The following is a 21,633-nucleotide window of genomic DNA, read 5'->3' on the forward strand; positions in this document are numbered from 1 at the left end:
GATGACATGAGCATGAGTGAATAATGAGAGAATTTTTATTTTTTTGGTTTGAACTATCCCTTTAACTACAAGTTCTGTATTTTGAATACCATACTTTTTTATGTTGCTTCAATTCAAATATATTTATTTATAGATTAAAATGTATGTAGATTTGAGAAATGCATTTTTACTGATTTAATGCAGTCAAACAGGCTTTAATTGAAGTCTTCAAAATTCCTGAGAAGTCCCCATTTTGAGTTAGGAAAAATTAATGGGTGACTAACTAATTTAACAATGCATAAGTATGTGGACACCACGCCCTTTATAATGAATGTATTTGGCTATTTCATCTGCAAATATTACTAATAAGTGCACATCCATGCAATCTCCTTGCATTGTTAATGGCATGATTGTGCTCTTTCTCCCTCTAGTGGAAACAGAGGAGAGTGCGATCCAACAATATCTGAATCCTGAGTGGAGACACGAGCACTAAATAAAGATCCATCCAGCTCAAGCCTCTCCCTCGTTCAGTTGTGAAGGCACTGATCAAGGAGTCGTCCATTTATATGGCTGTCCCAATAACAAAATAGACGCAGTGAACTGAAACGTTCGCTCCCAAAAAAATCTCCAGAACTCACTATAAAACAGGGAGCATCGATGCTCACCATGTCTCCTTACCGGAAACGTCGTCAGGTATTCTGAAGCCTTTCAAGTCGTTAAAAGACAAGCACAAGTGTAAAACTATGAAGTCAAAGACGTATTTTCTCTTTAAAATGTATGTTGTTTGTAATGTATTAACAAATGTGATGTTGATTAATACCAGCAGAGGCACCCTTGCCAGTGGTCGAAATCGCGTTCAGGATATATTGATACAGGGAGCTGATTGAGACACACATAGACTCTAAGCAGAAGTTTGATTTTAAAGATATCACCCACATTAAATCAAATACTAATATGTAAATATTACATAAATCTCAGGCATAGAGTGTGTGAAATCTGGATGTATGACAATGGTTTCATTAGATTAAGAAAAATACATAAGCCCTCAAAATGAAATGGATATGAGCACATGGTTGATAAATCTGCTCGTTATTCTTATACATTGACATTAAAACAACTTTTTAATTTTGTGTGTGAAAAATCATCATGGAATGTGGCCAAAAATGACAAATGGGTTTTGACATTTACATTCCTGTTGTTTTGGGTTGTACACCTGGTGCATAATGGGAAATATTATATGTCCAACCACAACTGAAAATGCAAATGTTAATATACACTTTCACTGATTCATAATTTCTTGACAAAATAGTTTAAAAATAAAACCAGCATCTTTCTTGATGTGTGATTGTATAATGAATGTCTCCTTGTTTTTTAGATAGATTATCTTCTATCCCGATAATGACCTGTTTGGAATACTAGTTTTTTTTTGTTGTTGCTGTGAATATGTATGTTTTTCCATTTTTAAAATACTTTCCAACTTTATTGCGCAGACAAAACAAGAAAGTAATTTATAGGTTGATGTGATTTGTGCAAACAATTTTGTGGAGCCATCCATCGCTGTTTGTTTGCGCAGTTGACCAACTTCTGGCTCAACCAATAGCTTGAATTTGTGGCAGAACTACAGATTTGGCCAAAACATGGCAGGGGAAAAATGGCCCAATTCTATTTGGTATTACAAAAATTAGTCAAGAAAGCTGCCAATTCCTCTCACTCTCACACACACACGGTCAGCATGACAGCCTCAGTCTTACGGACTTAATTCAGTTAGCACTTTATGCCAAATCATTTTGGGCCTACTGAACCCTTATACTTCTGGACAGATCAGTACCCCTTTACTATTGATTTGAGAACTTGCTGTTTCTTTCATTAAAACTCTAGTAGGACACAGTCCCAAAATTAGCATTCATAAACACGGAGACAGAATACTGACTGGCAGTTTAAATGAATGATAAATGTATTAATTTTTTGTTTCACAAATGTGTCAGATTTCAACTTAGATCATTGAACATCATTTACAGAGGCACAGAATAACTGCAAACCAGAATACAAAGCAAAACACAGATTTATGTACAAATACAAAATTAATCAGTCAGTCTTTCTCCCAGAAAAGAAAGGAAGGTTTGCTGGTGAAAAGGAAAAAAGCAAGAAAGATGTAAAGATGGAGGTATTGACACACATTTTGGTTTCTCTATAAATATTTTTCAATCATCCATGCCTTGATCGTTTGAAAAGCAGTGAATAGCATGAGGAGGCAGACAAAGGTTAGATTAAGGTTCTTCTGGGGCTGTGTATCAGTTGTTGGAAAGTAGATGGAGATGTGTTTGCATCAGTGTGTGGCTCATAAGACCAGGCAGCCGCTTCTCTTCTTGCGCTTGCGGACCTGCAGCGCTGCCCTGGTGGCCATCTCAAACACCTCCCGCACTCCCTCCTTAGTTTTAGCCGAACACTCCAGATATCCAAAAGCACTGATCCTGTTAGCCATATCACGCCCCTCCTCTGGTTTTACAGGTTCCTGAAACACACACTCTGTTTCTCACCCAAAGTGATTGTTTATGGAAAATAGATTTAACCATTTGAACCATATGGATTACTTTTATGCTGCCTTAATGTCCCTTTTTGGAGCATAAAAGTTTTGGACACTATTGACATATTTGTACAGACAAAACAAAACAATGTATCCTTCAAAATATCTTTGTTTCGCAGATGAAGAAAAAAAAACATGTTTGAGAAGGCATGAGAGTGAGTAAATGTTATTATTTTTGGGTGAACTATTCCTTTAATAACCAATTTTGTAAACGCTATTATTGACCATCACCATTCACTTGAATTGTACGGACCTACAGAGCTCAAATATTCTTCTAAAAATCTTGTGTTCTGCTGAAGAAAGTCATAAACATTTGGGATGGCATAAGGCCGAGTAAATAATGAGAGAATTAAATTTTTGGGTGAACTATACCTTTAAAATGAAAGCTAAAGGTTATTTTTAACATTGCTAACATTTCCAGGAGAGCATGAGTTAAGGCTGTTTAAACATTACACTTTACAATAGTGTATACACTTTGAAATAGTCTATGATACAGTACTGATTAAACCACAGCAAATGTTTCATAGTGTATTATGCTGAAACACTAATCACATGTCCCACAATCTGGTGCATTCCTGTAGAGATAAAATCAAGCTTTCAGCTCAGTGAGCATTCCCAGAAAGAACACCACATTTTTTAGCTTCCCAAAATAGCGTTCAAACATTTTTACCTCCAACAGCTCAATCCCAACATATTGCTTTGTGGGCAAAACTAGCTGAGCATGTCTGCGGTGTCGGAACGACCCACCCTTCCCTCTCGTCATCATCGCCCCGCCGAACACCTGGTGTGAATAATGTTTCATCACTGCTGTATTTAAAATGCAGAGCACACCTCTTCTCAGGGAGCCAGCTTCAAATCTCCATGTGCACACACTGACATCCTCACACACTCCTCGGACAAGTTAGATGTGTCGCCGGAGGAGAACATCCCACGTTGTGGCCGACGGGCTAGAGGCCAGGCCACCTTCCCCTCTCACCTGATGCGGGCCTGGGAAGATAAGCTGCCAAGGACCCCACTCATGCCTGGGCCATTCCTTGGACACTTCCTCGCCCTTCACGGAGACCCATTTCACCGCAAGGATGCCAGATTCCCCTTTGTTTTAAACACCATCCCACTGGACACTTTATTTTCTCCTTTAATGGACATTTTGTTTATTGTTATTTCCAATAAATGCCTCTACGAGGCTTGATGCCACACCCCACCACACTGTAGACCATTATAAATCATCTGCATGTAGTATGTCTAGTATGGAAGTACACCATTTTGAACGTATCTAAAGTGTCTCACTCTCACACACATACAGTATGATGTAACTCAAGAGAAGCAGCTTTATCCCCACAGGAAACAGCTGCATTTCCAGACAGGAAGTGACTTTAGTGTCCTGTTTGATAAGGCAAAGGCCAACAAAAGGCCTCTGCTGTCGCTTATAAAACAATACCTCAAGTTGTGTGGCAACACCTCACAATCACACATTGGCCGTACCTGTTTCATCTTGATGAGCTCCCTGCGTGTGTGTTCATCATTTCGCAGGTCTTTTTTATTTCCCACCAGAATGATGGGAACATTTGGACAGAAATGTTTCACCTCTGGTGTCCACTTCTCTGGAATATTCTCTATGGGAGAACAAAGAGTTTACAAAACCTGACGTAATTCAGAAAACAGATGTGTGCATTATGTTAGAAGGATGGCCTGATGACCTGGTGCCAGGTTTGAGCCACACATAGCCTCAGGGGGCTTTCACACTAGGAACGTTTGCGTGCGGTTGTTCCTGGTGCCCCCCCGTCTGGTTTCACACTCCCTTGATTCTATCGAACCCCGGTCCATTTGCATTAATTATCTTACGTCATCACAAACACGCATGGTGAATACAACGTAACTCATCATACTTAGTTTTTTGTTAATTTGGTGCAATTATGCACAGCAGAGTGAACGATAACTGCGTATATGTGCGCTTCATGGCGTAACTCATCAGATTTCCAGGGGAAGGCAGCTTGCTACAGCTTGCAAACAGCATTTTTTGAGGAGACAGCTGATTGCAAAGAATTAATTTGCATCTTTTGGGCTTTTCCACTGCACGGTACAACTTGACTCGAATCTGCTGGCTTTTTGGGGGTTTTCCACTGTGGATAATACCCGGTACTGTTTTAGTACCACCTCAGTTGAGGTTCCAAGCGAGCAGAGTCGATTCTAAATGTGACGTTAAAACACTGCAGATCACACTGATTGATCAGAGAGAAATGTCACACCAACACGGGACATCAACCCGCTTGTTTTAAAGTTAGCTAAAGTGATAGCAGTATCATTTGTTCACCCGACTTACGAATTGTAAAAAGAAATGGCTGTGCGCAAAACCACGCCATGGTCAATAAACAAGGTGCAGGCGTTCCTCTCGTTAGTGACGAATAAACGACGTAAAACGGAAAAGTCTTTCAGGAAGTGTCTCAGCTGTTGGCCGCACATGGCTATTACCTGACATACCAGCAGTATAGGTTAAAGCAAAAAAAAAAAAAAAAAACCTAAGTGACTACAGAACCATAAAGGAATAGTGGAAGTGGTTCAACCAAATGGAATCTATCTAGACCGGCAAGCAATGGGAGGGAGAGTGCCCTGGCCATGTCTGGAGTCCACGATGGAGGATGGTACGTTAACTTTATACTCTGCTTGAAAGCTTCACTTTATTTAGTTGACCAGCTACTGGAAGTTTGCTTCTAAAACAACCAGGCCAATTTAACTGTTACACTTGTGTAAAATCACCATGCAGCAACTGCTTTATGCAGCAGAATGAGCTAGTAGCTAACAGCTAGTGTTCATGGTATTGTTTATTGATTTGTGTCACGTTTAAGATGATGTCACGGCAGTAGAGGCGGTGCAACTATGATTATCAGCCTATAATCCCACCCACGTTGAGGCGGCACAAAACAGCAGTGGAAAAGAAAGCTCAGAAAAGCGAGTAGAGTCGAACCGTAACACGCAGTGGAAAAGTGCCATTTGTTTACACTGCACGCTTACGCTCATGTCCAAGGTGAAGTTATTGCCACTGTCATCTCGTATTTATAACCTATAATATAATTTATATATAGTATTTATAAGGTGTATAGATAGATAGACAGACAGTATTTATAGTGTTGATTGTACTTGTATGTCATTGTGATGTAATTATTTTTTGGGCCTTTCAGGAATGTGTGGATCCTCATGTGTTGCCGAAACTAATGATGTCGTCATCGGCTAAAATGCATGTGCAGTTTAATTTACTTCCTCCGTGTTGCTTTCACATTCACGTGAATCGAGCTACAATTCCATTGCAACCAAACTCAGACTAACTCCTACAGGTAGGTTCGGGTTTGGTATCGTGGTGCGCAACCCGGTCCTCATGACAACTTTCACAAAACCAATTATTCATGTGAACCGTACTGTTTCGAACTAAACTGCCAGTGTGAAAGCACCCTTGCATTTATCGATCATGCACAGTACATGTGTTATATCACGAAGGTAACTATCTATAAATGGCTAAGGCTAACACAGATAATGTTTTGTAGAAATTGCAAAAGTGACTTGTGATAGTCTTGGAACAATGGGTTAAAAATAGTAAACACATCAGTAACACATTGCCATTATTTTCCAGCAGATATACGTTTATACAAATGTATACAGTGATGTGAAAAAGTATATGCCCCCTTCCTGATTTCTTCTATTTTTGTGCATTTTTCACGCTAAATTGTTTTAGATCTTCAAACGAGATAAAACATAACAAAAGCAACCAGAGTAAAAACAAAACACAGTTTTCATATATATATATATATATATATATATATATAAGTTGAAGCAAAACAGTTATCTAACACCTATATCACCCATGTGAAAACTAACTGCCCCCTTAAACTTAATAGCAGGTTGTGCAACCTTTAGCAGCAACAACTGCAACCAAACACTTCTGATAACTGGAGAGCAGTCTATGACATCACTGTGGTGGAATTTTGTCACACTCTTCTTTGCAGAACTGCTTTAGTTCAGCCACATTGGAGGGTTTTCGATCATGAACTGCCAATTTAAGGTCCTGTCACAGCATCTCAATTGGGTTCAAGTCAAGACTTTGTCTAGGCCACGCCAAAATTACGCTTTAATTCTAGGCCACGCTTTAATTCTATGCTTTGGATCATTGTCTTGCTGCATAATATTGCTGTCTTGCTGCATAATCCAGTTGCGCTTGAGCTTCAACTCACGGACTGATGACTGGATGTTCTCCTTTAGGATTTTCTGGTAGAGAGCAGAATTCATGTTTCCCTCAATTATTGCAAGTCTCCTAGGAGCAGCAAAGAATCTCCACACCATCACTTACCACCATCATGGTTGACTGTAGGTATGATGTTCTTTTTGTTGAATTACGTGTTTACGCTAGATGTAACGGGAATCCGGTCTTCCAAACAGTTCCTTTTTTGACTCAACAGAACATTCTCCCAAAAGGTTTGAGGATGATCAAGGTGTGTTTTGGCAAATTTCAGACAAGCCTTAAATGTTCTTCTGGGTTAACAGTGGTTTTCGCCTCGCCACTCTTCCATGGATTCCGTTTTTGGCCAGTGTCTTTCTGATAGTGGAGTCATGAACAAGTGACCTTGATGTGAGAGATGCCTGCAGTTCCTTGGATGCTGTCCGTGGCTTTTTTGTGACTTCCTGGATGAGTTGTCGCTGTGCTCTTGGAGAAATTTTGGAAGGTCGGCCACTTCTGGAAAGGTTCACTACAGTGTCAAGTTTTCTCTATTTGAAAATAATGGCTCTAACTGTGGTTCTTTGGAAACCCAGAGCCTTTGAATTAGCTTTGTATCTCTTCCCAGACTGATTTATTTAAGTTACTTTTTTCCTCATCATTTCTGAAATTTCTTTCAACCTTGGATAGTGTGCTACTGGGTGAAACCTTTTAGCCAACTTCATGCTGCTCAAAAGTTATATTTAGGTGTTGATTTGACCAGTTGGTATTGGATAATGTTTTTGCTTCAATAAATAACATTATCATTTAAAAACGGTACTTAGTGTATACTCAGATTGTTTGAATTTTGAAAAAATAAAAAAAAAAAAATACAAAAAAAAATAGTATGAGATATACACAAAAACAGAAGAAATCACAATGGGGCGAATATTTTCACAGCACTGTAGCTGTCATGTCATTACATTATACACAATGTTTAATGAAAAATTGTATGTTTTTTTATAGCTGTCAGAATTAATGCGTTACCGCATGCGATTAATTAAAAAAAAGTTTACATTTGTTGTTTTTATAATTATAATTAACGCATTTACAATCAATGCAATAATAACCGGCATAAACATGGGTTGGAAGGGTGGAACCTTTGTAGTGTGTCCACCCAGAGTCATTACACTCTGGGTGGACACACTACAACTCTGGGTGTGTTGTGAAGGGTGCGTACCCTTCACAACACACACACACACACACACACGCGCTTCTGTGTCTGTGATCAAATGATGGGGAAATGACCAATTATAACTATTTGATGTACAAAGCAATCCCAGATGGGACTTGTGACAGAAATCAAGTATTGTACAGCCTCTGCAAGCACTTTTCTTGCTTAGTTCAAAGTGCTGTTGACACTAGCTAGATGAACTGTGGATGAACTGACGCGAATCATGAATAAGGCTAAATGATTTCAGCAAAAAGCAGATAGTCACAGTCTACCGGCAGATTCATATTGTGGAGGATGAGAAATTAAGGGATTTCATGCCTGTTGCAAAAGGCAAACTATGGGGAGACTATTAGTCAAACTCTTACTTAGACTTTGGGAAATGTTTAATGTTTCTTTAATTGGTGCTATTTTAGTGCATTTCTTTCTTTAAACTGTGGAAGGCTTTGTTAGGAAAATGTTAATAAAGCATTATATTGTTACATATTGTTTTGTTTTCTAGTGTGTATATATAGTGTCATATTTCAGCACTTTCCAAATCTGCGATTAACTGAGAATAACTACAACAAAATTATGAGATTGATCACCATCAAATATATGAATCAACTGATAGCACTCATTTTTTTTTCTCTGACACATATCAATGGTTACTAAAACCACTTATTTAACTAAAAATAATGTATTTTTTTTGTTAAAACTATTTATCTCATTTGTGGCTAGCATCAGTACCTAAACTATCTGGACTGTCTATAGAAAAACACATCAGAATAACATCTGTGTCTGGATATGACAATGGCCTCAACCGATCATAGTCTTCTTGACCAGCTGTGTCCCATAGAGCCAACTCCACCTGACAGAGAGAGAGAGAGAACGAGCGAGAGAGAGTGAGAGAGAGGGGTACAGACATCAGTGTTTGTTGGCTGAAGTTATTTCTATGTACTTTGGGTGACAACATCAATGTCAGTGGCCATAAATACAAAAACAGTTATAAACCAGAAGCTATTTAAAGAGATCACTGCAGTGCACTTGCAGCCTTTGATGGGCACTAAGCAGACTAAACACCTCAATCCTTAACCTCAGATACACTGCAATCTTCTGAACTCTTTTAAAATAGAGGACAAGGCCATCCCAAACAGGATACTGGAACAAACAGCAATTTCCAAACAAATTTGGGACAGACAGACAAATTTAGGATGAAACTATGGCTGATGCAGGAACAACTTGTTCTCTCTCTAAAACAACCATACTCACAAGCTGCTCTTAGTGTTTCTATATACAAAACGAGAGGAACTAGAATTGTGTACAACTCTATTTTAGGCCAACTGACCTGTTTGCCGTCCACCTCTATGTCAGCGATGTAATTTTCAAACACTGTGGGCACGTAAACCTCAGGAAACTGGTCTTTGCTGAACACGATCAGCAGGCAGGTTTTACCACAGGCTCCATCTCCCACAATCACCAGCTTCTTACGAATTGCTGCCATCACTATAGAGAGAGATAAAGTCTGCAATGAGAATAAAATTCACAAACAAGCCCTGATAATTGCCATAACACTTAATTTCACTTGAATCATGAGTCACTCAATACAGAGTAGCAGCAAGGGTACTTTTCCATCTTAGTGGGTACGTTCCATCTTAAGGACCGTTCAGACCAAACAAATTCTTGCCATGAAAAAATCTAAACACAGTGCAGCAAATGGAACAGAACGCAATAGTTTTTTTTTATTTATTTGACTTCATTTGTACTTGACACGGCATAAAAAAAAATTGGTGCTCTTTCGCAAGACCCACTGCAACAGTCAAAGTCGTCCATCCAGTACGTGTTTACAAAGGGGGGAAAAACAATAAATAAAATAGTGCAGACACATGCAAAATACATTTGGTTCTGTGTGAATGGCACCTTAATTAAAATTCTAAATCACAATAATAGTATACATTTTCAGTCAGAAGGGCAAAGGGAGATAGTGTGCATCGATACATCCCTTCACTAGGGCTGCAACTCACGATCATTTTTATAATCGACTAATCTAACGATTATTCGAGCGATTATTAGACTATTCAGGCGAATAAAGCAACCATTAATCATTAGCTCTTAACTGACTAAAAGGTTGTATTAAACAAAATCATTTTGACAAAATCGTCTTTTAAAAACACCTCTAAATGACATTCACTGAATTAAAGGGGAAAAACATGTTGGATTTTTATGGTTTAATTAATTAAAAATGTACCTGCAAAAAATCATATTGGTATTAAGTGTTTTTGTCTTGTTTTCCATTTAACATTATCTAAAAGTCTTTAAAACAAGATACATTTACTTGAGAAGCAACATAAAATATATTTTGACTTGCTTTAAGAGAATGGCTCTCTATGAGTCGCGTGTTTTTCACGTGACTCATATGACCGCACAGACAAATGCCAGTTTGTGCTTATTTATACAGCCCCCTTCCTTATTAATTGAACTTAATATATAAAAGATGCATTATATACAGTCAGGGCTGGACTGACTGGCATACCGGGCATTTTCCCAGTGGGCCGACACACTTTGGGGGCGATCAGGGGTGGACTGGCCACCGGGAGAACCGAGCGGGCCGGTAGGTTGGCCGTGAAATGGACCTAATGGGCCGCGATAAGCTAAAATGAGCTGCCACGTTATGCAGAACAGACCACAAAACGGCGCCGCAATATGCAGAAAATGACAGCGAACAGAAAAATCGTGTGCGAGAAAGGAGACCTGACTCTGTTACACCAGTTCTGTCTATAATCGGCCAAAATTCCAGCAAAGTAATAAAAGCTGAAATAAATAAATTCTCTCTACTTTTATTCTGACATTTCACATTCTTAAAATAAAGTAGTGATCCTAAATGACCCAAGACAGGGAATGTTGTCTATGATTAAATGTCAGGAATTGTAAAATTGAGTTTAAATGTAAACTTCTGACTTCAACTGTGTGTGTGTGTGTATATATATATATATATATATATATATATATATACATACACACACACACAGTATCTCACAAAAGTGAGTACACCCCTCACATTTTTGTAAATATTTGATTATATCTTTTCATGTGGCAACACTGAAGAAATGACACTTTGCTACAATGTAAAGTAGTGAGCCTGTCAGTGCTCAGACCATATGCCGCACACTGTATCAAATTGGTCTGCATGGCTGTCATCTCAGAAGGAAGCCTCTTCTAAAGATGATGCACAAGAAAGCCCGCAAACAGTTTGCTGAAGACAAGCAGACTAAGGACATGGATTACTGGAACCATGTACTGTGGTCTGATGAGACCAAGATAAACTTATTTGGTTCAGATGGTGTCAAAGGTGTGTGGCGGAAACCAGGTGAGTACAAAGACAAGTGTGTCTTGCCTACAGTCAAGCATGGTGGCATGATTACGACCCCAAACAGACCTCCAAGACGACCACTGCCTTGCTAAAGAAGTTGAGGGTGAAGGTGATGGACTGGCCAAGCATATCTCCAGACCTAAACCCTATTGGGCATCTGTGGGGCATCCTCAAATGGAAGGTAGAGGAGCAAAAGGTCTCTAACATCCACCAGTGTTGGAAAATAATTTTTGCTGCCAGAGGTTTAGACATTAATGGCTGTGTGTAGAAATATTTTGAGGGGACAGCAAATTTACACTGTTATACAAGCTGTACACTCACTACTTTACATTGTAGCAAAGTGTCATTTCTTCAGTGTTGTCACATGAAAAGATATTATCAAATATTTACAAAAATGTGAGGGGTGTACTCACTTTTGTGAGATACTGTATAATATATATGTGCATGTATTTCTGTAGCTGCTGATTTCCTGGGATTTTCACATGCAACATTGAGTGCATTTACATGGACACCAGAAAGCAGCATATTGAGAGAACGCAGCATATTGAGAGAAAGCTGCGTTCATGTTACATGTACTGTATAAGCGGTGTACCCTTAACTTGTATATACATATGGCTTGGTGAGAAAGCAGCGTTCTCCATAGCAACGTAATTTCCCCGCAATGACTGTATAAATAACAAACACATTATCTGAGAAAGACTGTGCTATTTTACTCTGTTGCTTCACTTTATTTACATATATTCCACAGTTGTTGCCGTGTTTGTTTCCTTAACTTTGTTGCGAACTGCAGCGGAATTGCACAGCAATAGTGGGGTTTTCTCGATTACGTAAAACAACGGTATTCCCCTGATGTACAATCGCATTTACATGGAGATAAGGGACAGTCGAGTACCTACTGTACTACCGTATATGTTGAAGTCTTTCTGCTTTGTTTACTTCTTGTTCAGCTCCATCCGATGACGTGTGTTACCCCGGTCTGTTCACACACATGTGCACTCTTCAAAAACCTGTGAGAACGCCGCTTGTGTGTTTACAATGCCAGATAAACAGTGTTCTCTGACAGAAACCTAGGTGTGTTAAACCACTTTCTCTTAATCCCTTGCATAAGGAAACTCAAATTCTTGTTTACAGAGTTTCAGAATGAACAGAATTCTGCAAAAACCCTGAAATAAACCGCTTTCTTAAGTGCATGTAAACGTGGTCAGTCTCTAGAGTGTATAGATGGTGCGAAAAAAAAAAAACACCTTTAATTCAGAGAATGTCATTTAGAGGTATTTTTAAAAGACGATTTTGTCAAAATGATTTTGTTTAATACAACCCTTTAAGGCGGGTGCAGGCTGAATAGTCAGTTAAGAGCTAGTGATTAATGGTTGCTATAATCGCCCGAATAGTCTAATAATTGCTTGAATAATCGTTAGATTAGTCGATTATAAAAATGATCGTGAGCAGCAGTTCTGTGGACGTAAACACCTAAACAGAGGTTAACAGAGAATAGCCAGACTGGTTCGAGCTGACAGAATGGCTATGATGACTCAGATAACCCCTCTGTACAATTGTAGTGAACAGAATAGCATTTTAGAAAGCAGAACATGTTGAACATTGAGGTGGATGGGCTACAGCAGCAGATAACCCCTCCGGGTACTACTACTGTCAGCTAAGAACTGTAAAACCAACAGTGGAACCCAATGTGGTCTTCTGCTGTTGTAGCCCATCAACCTCAAGTTTCAACATGTTGCACATTCTGAGATCCTATTCTGTTCACTAAAATTGTACAGAGGGAGTTATGCGAGTTACTATAGCCTTTCTGTCAGTTTGAAATAGTCTGACCATTCTCCTTTGACCTCTGTCATCAACAAGGCATTTTCATGTACATTCAACAGTTGTTTTTGGCACCATTCTCTATATACACTAGAGACTGTTGTGCATGAAATCCCAGGAGATCAGCGGTTAAAGAAATACTCAAACCAGCCCGTCTGGCACCAACAATCACGCCACGGTCTTAATAGCGGAGATCAAATGTTTTTCCCATTCTGATGGTTTAGGTGAACATTAACTGAAGCACCTGACCCATATCTGCATGATTTTATAATTACACTGCTGCCACACGATTGGCTGATTAGATAATCTCATGAATAAGTAGATGTACAGGTGTACCTAATAAATTGGCTGGTGAGTGTATATATAGATAGTACAGTTTACACAATTATGCCATCATACCCGAAACAAAATGTTCTGTGTTTGATGAAGTTGCAGTGAATTCCAAATGAACTCATTCTGTCAAGTGAAGTGAACTTCTACAGATATCTCCTGCTTAGTGTGTCGGGAGCACTGAACACTTTATAGGGACCCTGTGAATCAGAACATCAGCTAAACTGTTCCAAGATCAATTAGAATCCTGCACTGATAAATAATCAAGGAGTTTCCAAAATGCTGATTATGGAATTAACTGACCTAATAAATGAACATAACTCTGGAAAGAAAAGAGCACATTTTGTTCCAGACCTTATTTGGGAGCGAATCTGCATTCACAAAAACAGACACACATAGAAACTTAAGAGTAAGCAACAAAAAATACAGAAAGAAAGAGATTTATTTTCCTGCCCCACCCTTTTCCTTGCCCCCCAAAAAAAAACGAGGACACCATGGCCCCAAAACGTCACTGAAGAACCAAACTCACACCCACACAATTTTCTTTAAATAGTGACAATCCCACCAGCTGTCCACATTCAAGCAGGACACACACGTATAGAACAGCAGAGCGGTCATACAGTAGCCCTCTGACAGAAACCTGACACTCTTTGTCGTGTGTACAACAACAGATTAAATGTGCAATGAGGTGTAAGATGCAAATAAGTAAGGGGAAATGTAGATTTAAACAAACATTCTTCAATACTGTGCATACTTAAAATCTGGTAGACTGTATAGAGGGAAAGCAGGATATTTTTCATGGAGTTCAGATGCTTTTACACTTCACTTCTCATTTTCCACCACCAACACACACACAAGCCAAATCTGTCTAAGAGCATGTTACAAAAGAGGTTAGTGAATAAGAGAACACCATTGTTTTAATTTGAATTGGCCACATCACTTGATTGCTCTGTTACCTACCAGCTGGTCTGGTCAGTATAGTTTCATATGACATTTGTATTTTTGCTGCATAAGATGACTTCAATTGTTTTCAATAAGTGTTTCCAGGTGACACGTCCACACTAGATACCTCAAAAACAAAGGGCACATTCTGAGAGAGGGAAAAGATCTCAAGCAGGTCAGTGCTATTCTTGAATGTGCAAATGTGTTCTTGGTGACAGCAGCCTGGTTTCAAACCTGAATACACATTCATCTTTCTTATATTCATCGCACAAGCTCTTCAAATACACCCAGTTAAAGTTACACAGTTAAAGATTTACAACAGAATTCAGAAACAAAAGATGCTTGATACATAAAGGACACCTTTACTGATAAAATTATTAATAATACTTACAGGTTGTGATTCGGAGGTGGAAACTGATCCAAATAAACTTGGTACTGAACCTTCCTTCATTATCAACTGGCTCGCGAATCCACACTTGAAAGCATTCATGTTCGTAAAGCAATCGTCATTAAAATGACGCGAACACAGCACAAGTTTTGGGCTATACTTGGTATAGTTGTAAATATAAACTCTAGCCACTGATTCTTCACATGCTCGTCCCGGGGCAGTGAAAAAAAGGTCGCTTTTGATATGCACTTCAGAAAACAGCGTCTTGTTGTCGACATGATGTTTTCAAGTTTTCCCTGGTGTCTGCTCGCGCAATGAGTGGGAGCAATGAATAATTTTTCGTCTTGACGTCACAACGAAAAGGAAAATGACTCATTGGAAAAACGATTCATTACTTTTGAGAGACAATAACTTTTTTTACGGTGAACTTTCATATAAAACTTTGCAGGATGTTTTTGTTCACTTAAATCTATGTTACACACTACATGAAAGGTAATTTTCAAAATTCCATAATAGGTGCCCTTTAACAGATAAGTTCAACACTCAAATATATTAAATACATTTTTCATGAGAGTCATACCTATTTAAATGTATTTTCAGTTGTAACTATCTTTGTTAAGCGTTGTATAAAGCAATAATGCTTAAATGTTTTTCATGAGTCACAAAACGTTAATATATTTTATATGACGTGCACAAACAACCTCACAATTTTAGAGAAGATGGGGTTCTTCATCCTTAAATGCTGTTTTTGAATAATCTTTCTATAAAACCTGCACTAGAAGAGGGTCTTTGACCATTGCGCCGCATCTCGCTGCTTTTCTCAGAATCTTGCACGTGAGCACCATGCTTTTAAGACATAAGTCATAATTTTAAATGTTGTCCATCATTTCGGCTATAAGACCAGCAGTCATTTGCACCAGTACAGCCAAATAATTGTCCACACGTTGACCAGCAATTCACTCGCAAATGCCCTGCATTGGTGCGTTCATCAGAATGTAGCAAAGTTTGTTTCATCAACAATAATGATTTCATTCAGACCAGTTTTGTGAACTTAAATAGAACAATTTGTTTATGAATCAGACTTCTCATGAACATGCCAATAGCAGCCAGGTTCAAATGTCAACATTTTCAGTGAATAACCTTTGGTTTCTTACACACAGCTACACAGCATGACTTCAAAAAAAGTATAAAATAGCACCATTTAGCACACAAATATTATGGACCACTTTTATTATATTTTTTAATGGTGCTTTAGAATACGTTTTGAAGTTCGAAAGCATCAGTTCCCAATCAATGCAATTGCATGGAAAAGAGCAACTAGTACATTCTTTAAAGTTTGTGCTTTTGTCTTCCACAAAAAAAAGGGGCGTCCTAACGGTCTGGATGGAACAACATTAAATAATGAAAGAAACTATCTCTTTAAGGAGAATTTAAACATTCCTCATCGGCTGGAAATAAATGATTGAAGAGATGCTCACAACGTGACTTCGTTTTTAACACGCTGCAGCTTAAGAAAATAATTTTCCTTGTTCCAATGTTTCACTATGACTGAATTGCTTTGACAGTCCACTCACTGTCTAAAGTTATTAAAGGTAACTTTAGTAAGCATCACAAAATAAGCAAAAACAAGAAGTATAAATAAATTAATCATAATTCATTTAAATGTAAATTCATTTTTCCAGCAGCTGTAGGGACCTGTGACATGGATTGTGGGAATTTCCCACCTTGCTCTATGTGGGAATGTTTCCCCCTTCTATGAGTGCACAATGTGTAAACATATTTTCAACCTCTGTTGGCAGGAAGAGAAGGTGCTCACTTCCTGTCCTGACAACTCCCTACCTGTTCACATGCTGGCTCCAAAAAAACGTTATGTCCGTTAAATTATCTGAGATTACAGCGGTCACAATCTGAAACAGAAGAAAAACTGGAATCTGTTTGTCTCACACATTGAGCAGGTTGGAACCTTTTCCACCTTTAGTGGTAAATGGTGTTGGTATTTAACAATAAAATAGCAAACATAAGAATTAATCTGAGAGATTAGTGAATAAATGATTCAAATTATTTTAAATAACCCTCAACTTTGAAGCAGCAAACAAACAAGCAGGTTGTATTAGGGGGAGTGACATTTTCATTCTAGAGATCATTTGATTGGTCAAAATATGTAGTAAAAGTCATCAACATTTTTTGAAAGAATAATCAATCTTTAGCTTGTTAGTCAAATGTAACAACCTTTTGGTACATGCATGTCTTCTTTAAAGCCCTTTGTAAATACTTTTTTAAAAGACATAACAAATAAAAGCATGTGGGGTCTTTGTAGAGTAACAAAACGCTTGTTTCTTGGCCTGCATTAGGCCAGTTAAAATATGTATAGGCTAGAACTATACACAAGAGCTAAGAGCACATATAGGTTAGCGTTATGTTTAGGGACTGGGCCAAGGACCCATTTAGTGAAGCCCAACAACGTACTTCCTGTATATTAAAGGACTGTTTGGAAGCATAGTCAAGTCGAGCTAGTCAAGTCATTTTTTTTTGTATAGTGCTTTTTACAACAAACATCGCTTCAAAGCAGCTTTATAGAAAATCATGCATTAACAGAAGATTAACTGTACTACCTATAAAGTCTAAGTCATCATTGTGTGGTTTGATTAAATATGATTGTAAATAGTCTATAAAAATAAATAATTAAATAATAATTGTATTTAGTCAGTGAGCAAGCCGAAGGTGACTGTGGCAAGAAACACAAAACTCCATTAGATGTTGGGTAATGGAGAAAAGTAGAGTTAGGACATCATATATACACGTCACACATATCACTCACATCAATAATCAAAGACAAGTCGAGCCAAGCAGTGTACTGAAGCTGTAATGAATCAGTTGGAGTTAATCAGAAGAAAATGAGAAAAAAACGAGTGTCATTATGATTGATAGGAATCTATAACTGTTTGATACAACCTGGATATGGAAATGAATGAGGTTTAAATTGGATTCAGGAGGCTTAATCGTTCTGCTTCAAAGATTTCTATAAGGGATCATGGTATAATTGAGTCCAGTCCATCATGACAGCCTTCTCCTCACCAAGCCCACCACACAAATGACACACACACCTAGAGCTCATAAACTGGACCCAGGAGAATGTTTCAGGGGTGTGCAGTGGACAGGTTGACACTTTAAATGCTTTCAATTGACCTTGAGCCACGGAAGCTGTGGAGTGATGGCTCTGTGTGTGTGTGAGATGGTGTGTATGGCCGTTTACATTCCATCCAAGTTGAGAATTTGTGAAAAAAGAAAAATACAATTATATTATATATTTATTTAAATACAATTTATTTAAATTCAAAATCAATTTGCAAATAAAGCAGCGTTTCTAATGCCATGTGTTAAATAATAAATTACTTAAGGTTTAGAGTGCACCGACAAAATGCTCCCGAACACAGTTTTTCTCTTGGAGTCTATGGGAGCTTTGCAAGCGCTATTTGCATTGGATCTGCATCGGATTGCTTATTGGATATTGGGCTTTCAAACAATGCATTTTTGTCCCACCTGGAAGCCCTTGGATATACAGTATGCAGTTTGAGCTGCTTTTGAGAGTAACGATGCAAAGACCAAAAACAACAGTCTGTGCTTCTTCACTTTTAAAAAAGCACCAGCCACCACTGATGGAAACCCAGTTAGCGAAGTCCCTGTCCTTCTACCACCTTAAGACTGCAGTCATCTGTCAGTCTACTTGTTCACTGAGGAGACACCATAATGTTCAAGTCAGTAACTCTCTCTCTCTATCTTCCTTACAAAAGACAGTTTGGGCACACAAGAAAATGAAAGCATGCTGAGTGATGCCCATTGGCCTGATTCCTATGTCCCCAGGAAGTAACAGTTGATGCAAGTACTGGTGAGAGTGTGTCTGGAGAATGATGTGAAAATATGATGCCCGCATTGGGAGCCGCAGCACTGAGAGCTCTGTGAAACGAGTGTCTGAGGCTTGTAGGCAGGCTGTAAAATCACTATGCAGCACACTGACTTTGCCTGAAGGCTCGCCAGCTATTGTCCTATTTACAACTGGTTTTACAGGGAAAGTTCACCTAAAAATGAAAATTATGTTACTCGCCCTCATGCTGTTCTTAACCCCTGTGTATTACTGTCTTCCATGGATCACAAAAGCCAATGTTAAGGCCCCAGTATACTACATACGAAATCAAAGAATTAATGCATATGACATAATTACAAACAAAATCGGTCCAAAACGAAGGTGTTTTTAAGTTTGTTTTGGTGGTTCGTACTAGTTTGCTCGTGCAAACTTTTAGAAAAACTTCATACTGGCTGCTAAACATATTCTTACGGTCATTGGTCCACATAATTGGTAGGTTTTACCTTGACTAGTGCAGGGATATTTTCCAAGAACTTGTCACGTGATATTGTTCTAGAGTACAAAAGGAATCATATATACTCAAATACTCTTAAGTGGCCATTCACTCTATTGTTTGATATGCTGCTTTAAGCCCCGTTCACACCACCAGCATAATCTTAGCTTGCTGTTGCTAGTCCTACTGTGAAGTGAACTGTGAAGTCACTAATGGGCGTTCCTACTGCTATCGCTCTAATGTTATTGGTGGACTGCATAACTGGCCATAGCTTTAGAAATTCGGCTTACAGATTAGATGTACTGCCGGTAAAACTAGGATGTCATTTTTATTTGACAAGGAATCAGTTCACTTGCCTCTAAAAATGTAAATTTAGCAGGCGACAGTGTGTTCAGGGTTCCCACAATTTTCCAGGTCATTTCCAGGACATACAGGTGTGTGCCCAACATGTGTAATATATAAGCAAAAACACATGAGAGATCATAATGTATATTGTGGTTATCAATACCGCCGCTCCCTATAAGCGGACTATGCAGTCTGCGTAGGGAACAACTCCCAAGGGGGGCACTATCTTACCCTAGGAGGGCACCAGAAAGTCCACCGGCTGCCCTTACTCGCACGTTATACGTTAAATTATTAAACATTTGTTCACATCCTAAGGTGTTAAGAACACATCACCATGCTACCACCTCTGGGTGTGAATTCATTTTCCAAAAAAATCAGCAGTCCGACTATAGTCACTGAACATACGTGACAGAGCTTCGTTCAAGTTGATGTCGTTTTACAATGCACAGCTGCCGGCAGTGATAGAACTAATTTGTACATTTTACAAGTATCCGAAGTCCTCACAGATCCCAAACCTTGTTAGCGACAGTCACTAACAGTTTAATTAAAATATGTTCCAGGACAGAATAGATAATTATGTTCCAGAATATTTAGGGATATTTCAAATATTCCATGACTTTTCCATGATGGAAAACTGCATTGCAAAATTCAACGTTTTCTGGGACGAGTGGGAACCATGGTTTTATATGACCTGGAGCAGTGCTCAATTCATCATATCTATCAATATCTGAATCAAACTCACCCAAAATGGCGAAAGACACGGTTTTCCATGCATCATTGTTTTATTATATCCTGCGGCTCCAGTACCTCACAGGAGATGGATGACTTGAGCTCTGCTCTCTTCACTCTCACTGGTAGTCCCTCACAAATGTCACTCATCATTTGTTAAAGTTAAACTTTTCTCAACTTTATGGTATCGCTCGCCACACCCACATCTTGTCTCTGATGCTTGTGTCGCCGGAAGTCGCTCTACTCTCATTGAAAATTAATGACATCTTGTTGATGTGTCACTGGTGGTGTGAACTGGGCTTTGCTCATGTGCATTCACATATCTGCCCAAAGTGAGATGCCTCTTTTATACACCCATCTTTGCAGTAGTATAAGTGTCCTCATAAATTGCAACAACAGAGTGTTACCCAGGGCATATTATGTCTGAATATCTGCAAACAGTACACCATTGCTCAGCTGTTTCGAACATCTTTTTGGCTTCAAGCGAACAAGAACTTCTCCGTGAGTATACCAGGGCATTTAGACAGAATGTTAGTTACAGACAGCCTCAGTTACATGTGATTGGTTCACCCAAGGTGAATGTTAATACCATGTGTAAACAAGGCCTATTGTTCATAATGCACTGTACTGTAACTGACGAAGTTATACGTACTTAAAAAAGATGTCGCTACATTTATATGAGGGAACTTGACCCATTTCCTCATTCAGTATGAACAGATAAAGAAGATGAATTTCCATCTCCAGGAAATCTGACCGGAGCATAAATATAGCTTAAAACCTACTAGAGCGGAGTACATTTACATTTTTTTTTTTACATTTTTATGCATTTGGCAGACGCTTTTATCCAAAGCGACTTACAGAGCCCTTCTTACAGGGACAATCCCCCTGGAGCAACCTGGAGTTAAGTGCCTTGCTCAAGGACACAATGGTGGTGGCTGTGGGGATCGAACCAACGACCTTCTGATTGCCAGTTTACCAGTACTGTGGTTTAGACCACTACACCACCACACTCTAGAAACAGTTAATGGTTTATAAATATGTATTTAATAAGGGGAAGCTCTGCCATCAACTAATCTCACAATTAATGACCTGTAGAGATCATCAGGGTGTCCATGGGGCACTTAAGACTGAAACCTTGAAAACACACACACACACACACACACACACACACACACACACACACACACACACACACACACACACACACACACACACACACACACACACACACACACACACCCACCCACAATTACTGCCAAATTACAGTGGAACACACATTTCTCCTTCTAGGGGAAAATTAAGTCCCACTTGATCTCAATTTTCACTTAATATGTTCACCTAACCAGAACCAACCCGAATTTATATCAGCAAAACTGAAGACAAAACTGAATTTTATCAGGACT

General features: G+C 38.8%; 2 protein-coding genes across 4 annotated transcripts in view; one reads left to right on the forward strand and one right to left on the reverse strand.

Annotated features, from left to right (window-relative positions):
* mov10b.2 (Moloney leukemia virus 10b, tandem duplicate 2) overlaps nt 1-1,329 on the forward strand; it is a 32,126-nt gene extending 30,797 nt beyond the window's left edge. For 2 of the 3 annotated variants that reach the window (XM_052093775.1, XM_052093776.1), the window contains one exon: nt 411-1,328. In XM_052093775.1, coding sequence (XP_051949735.1) covers nt 411-472 — 62 coding nt within the window. In that variant the 3' untranslated portion in view covers nt 473-1,328. Of the gene's footprint in view, nt 1-410 lie in introns of all 3 variants that reach the window. The other variant, XM_052093774.1, reaches the window with a different exon arrangement.
* Nucleotides 1,330-1,914: 585 nt separating this feature from the next.
* Nucleotides 1,915-21,633, reverse strand: part of LOC127620609 (rho-related GTP-binding protein RhoA-D-like) — a 35,930-nt gene continuing 16,211 nt past the window's right edge. The window contains exons 2-5 of the mRNA XM_052093778.1: nt 9,302-9,459; nt 8,704-8,824; nt 4,046-4,176; nt 1,915-2,491 (exon numbers count right to left, since the gene is read on the reverse strand). Of these exons, the coding sequence (XP_051949738.1) occupies nt 2,318-2,491; nt 4,046-4,176; nt 8,704-8,824; nt 9,302-9,457 (582 nt within the window). The 5' untranslated portion in view covers nt 9,458-9,459 and the 3' untranslated portion in view covers nt 1,915-2,317. The remainder of the gene's footprint in view (nt 2,492-4,045; nt 4,177-8,703; nt 8,825-9,301; nt 9,460-21,633) is intronic.

This window comes from Xyrauchen texanus, chromosome 27 (genome assembly GCF_025860055.1).
Source record: "Xyrauchen texanus isolate HMW12.3.18 chromosome 27, RBS_HiC_50CHRs, whole genome shotgun sequence".
Taxonomy (NCBI): Eukaryota; Metazoa; Chordata; class Actinopteri; order Cypriniformes; family Catostomidae; genus Xyrauchen; species Xyrauchen texanus.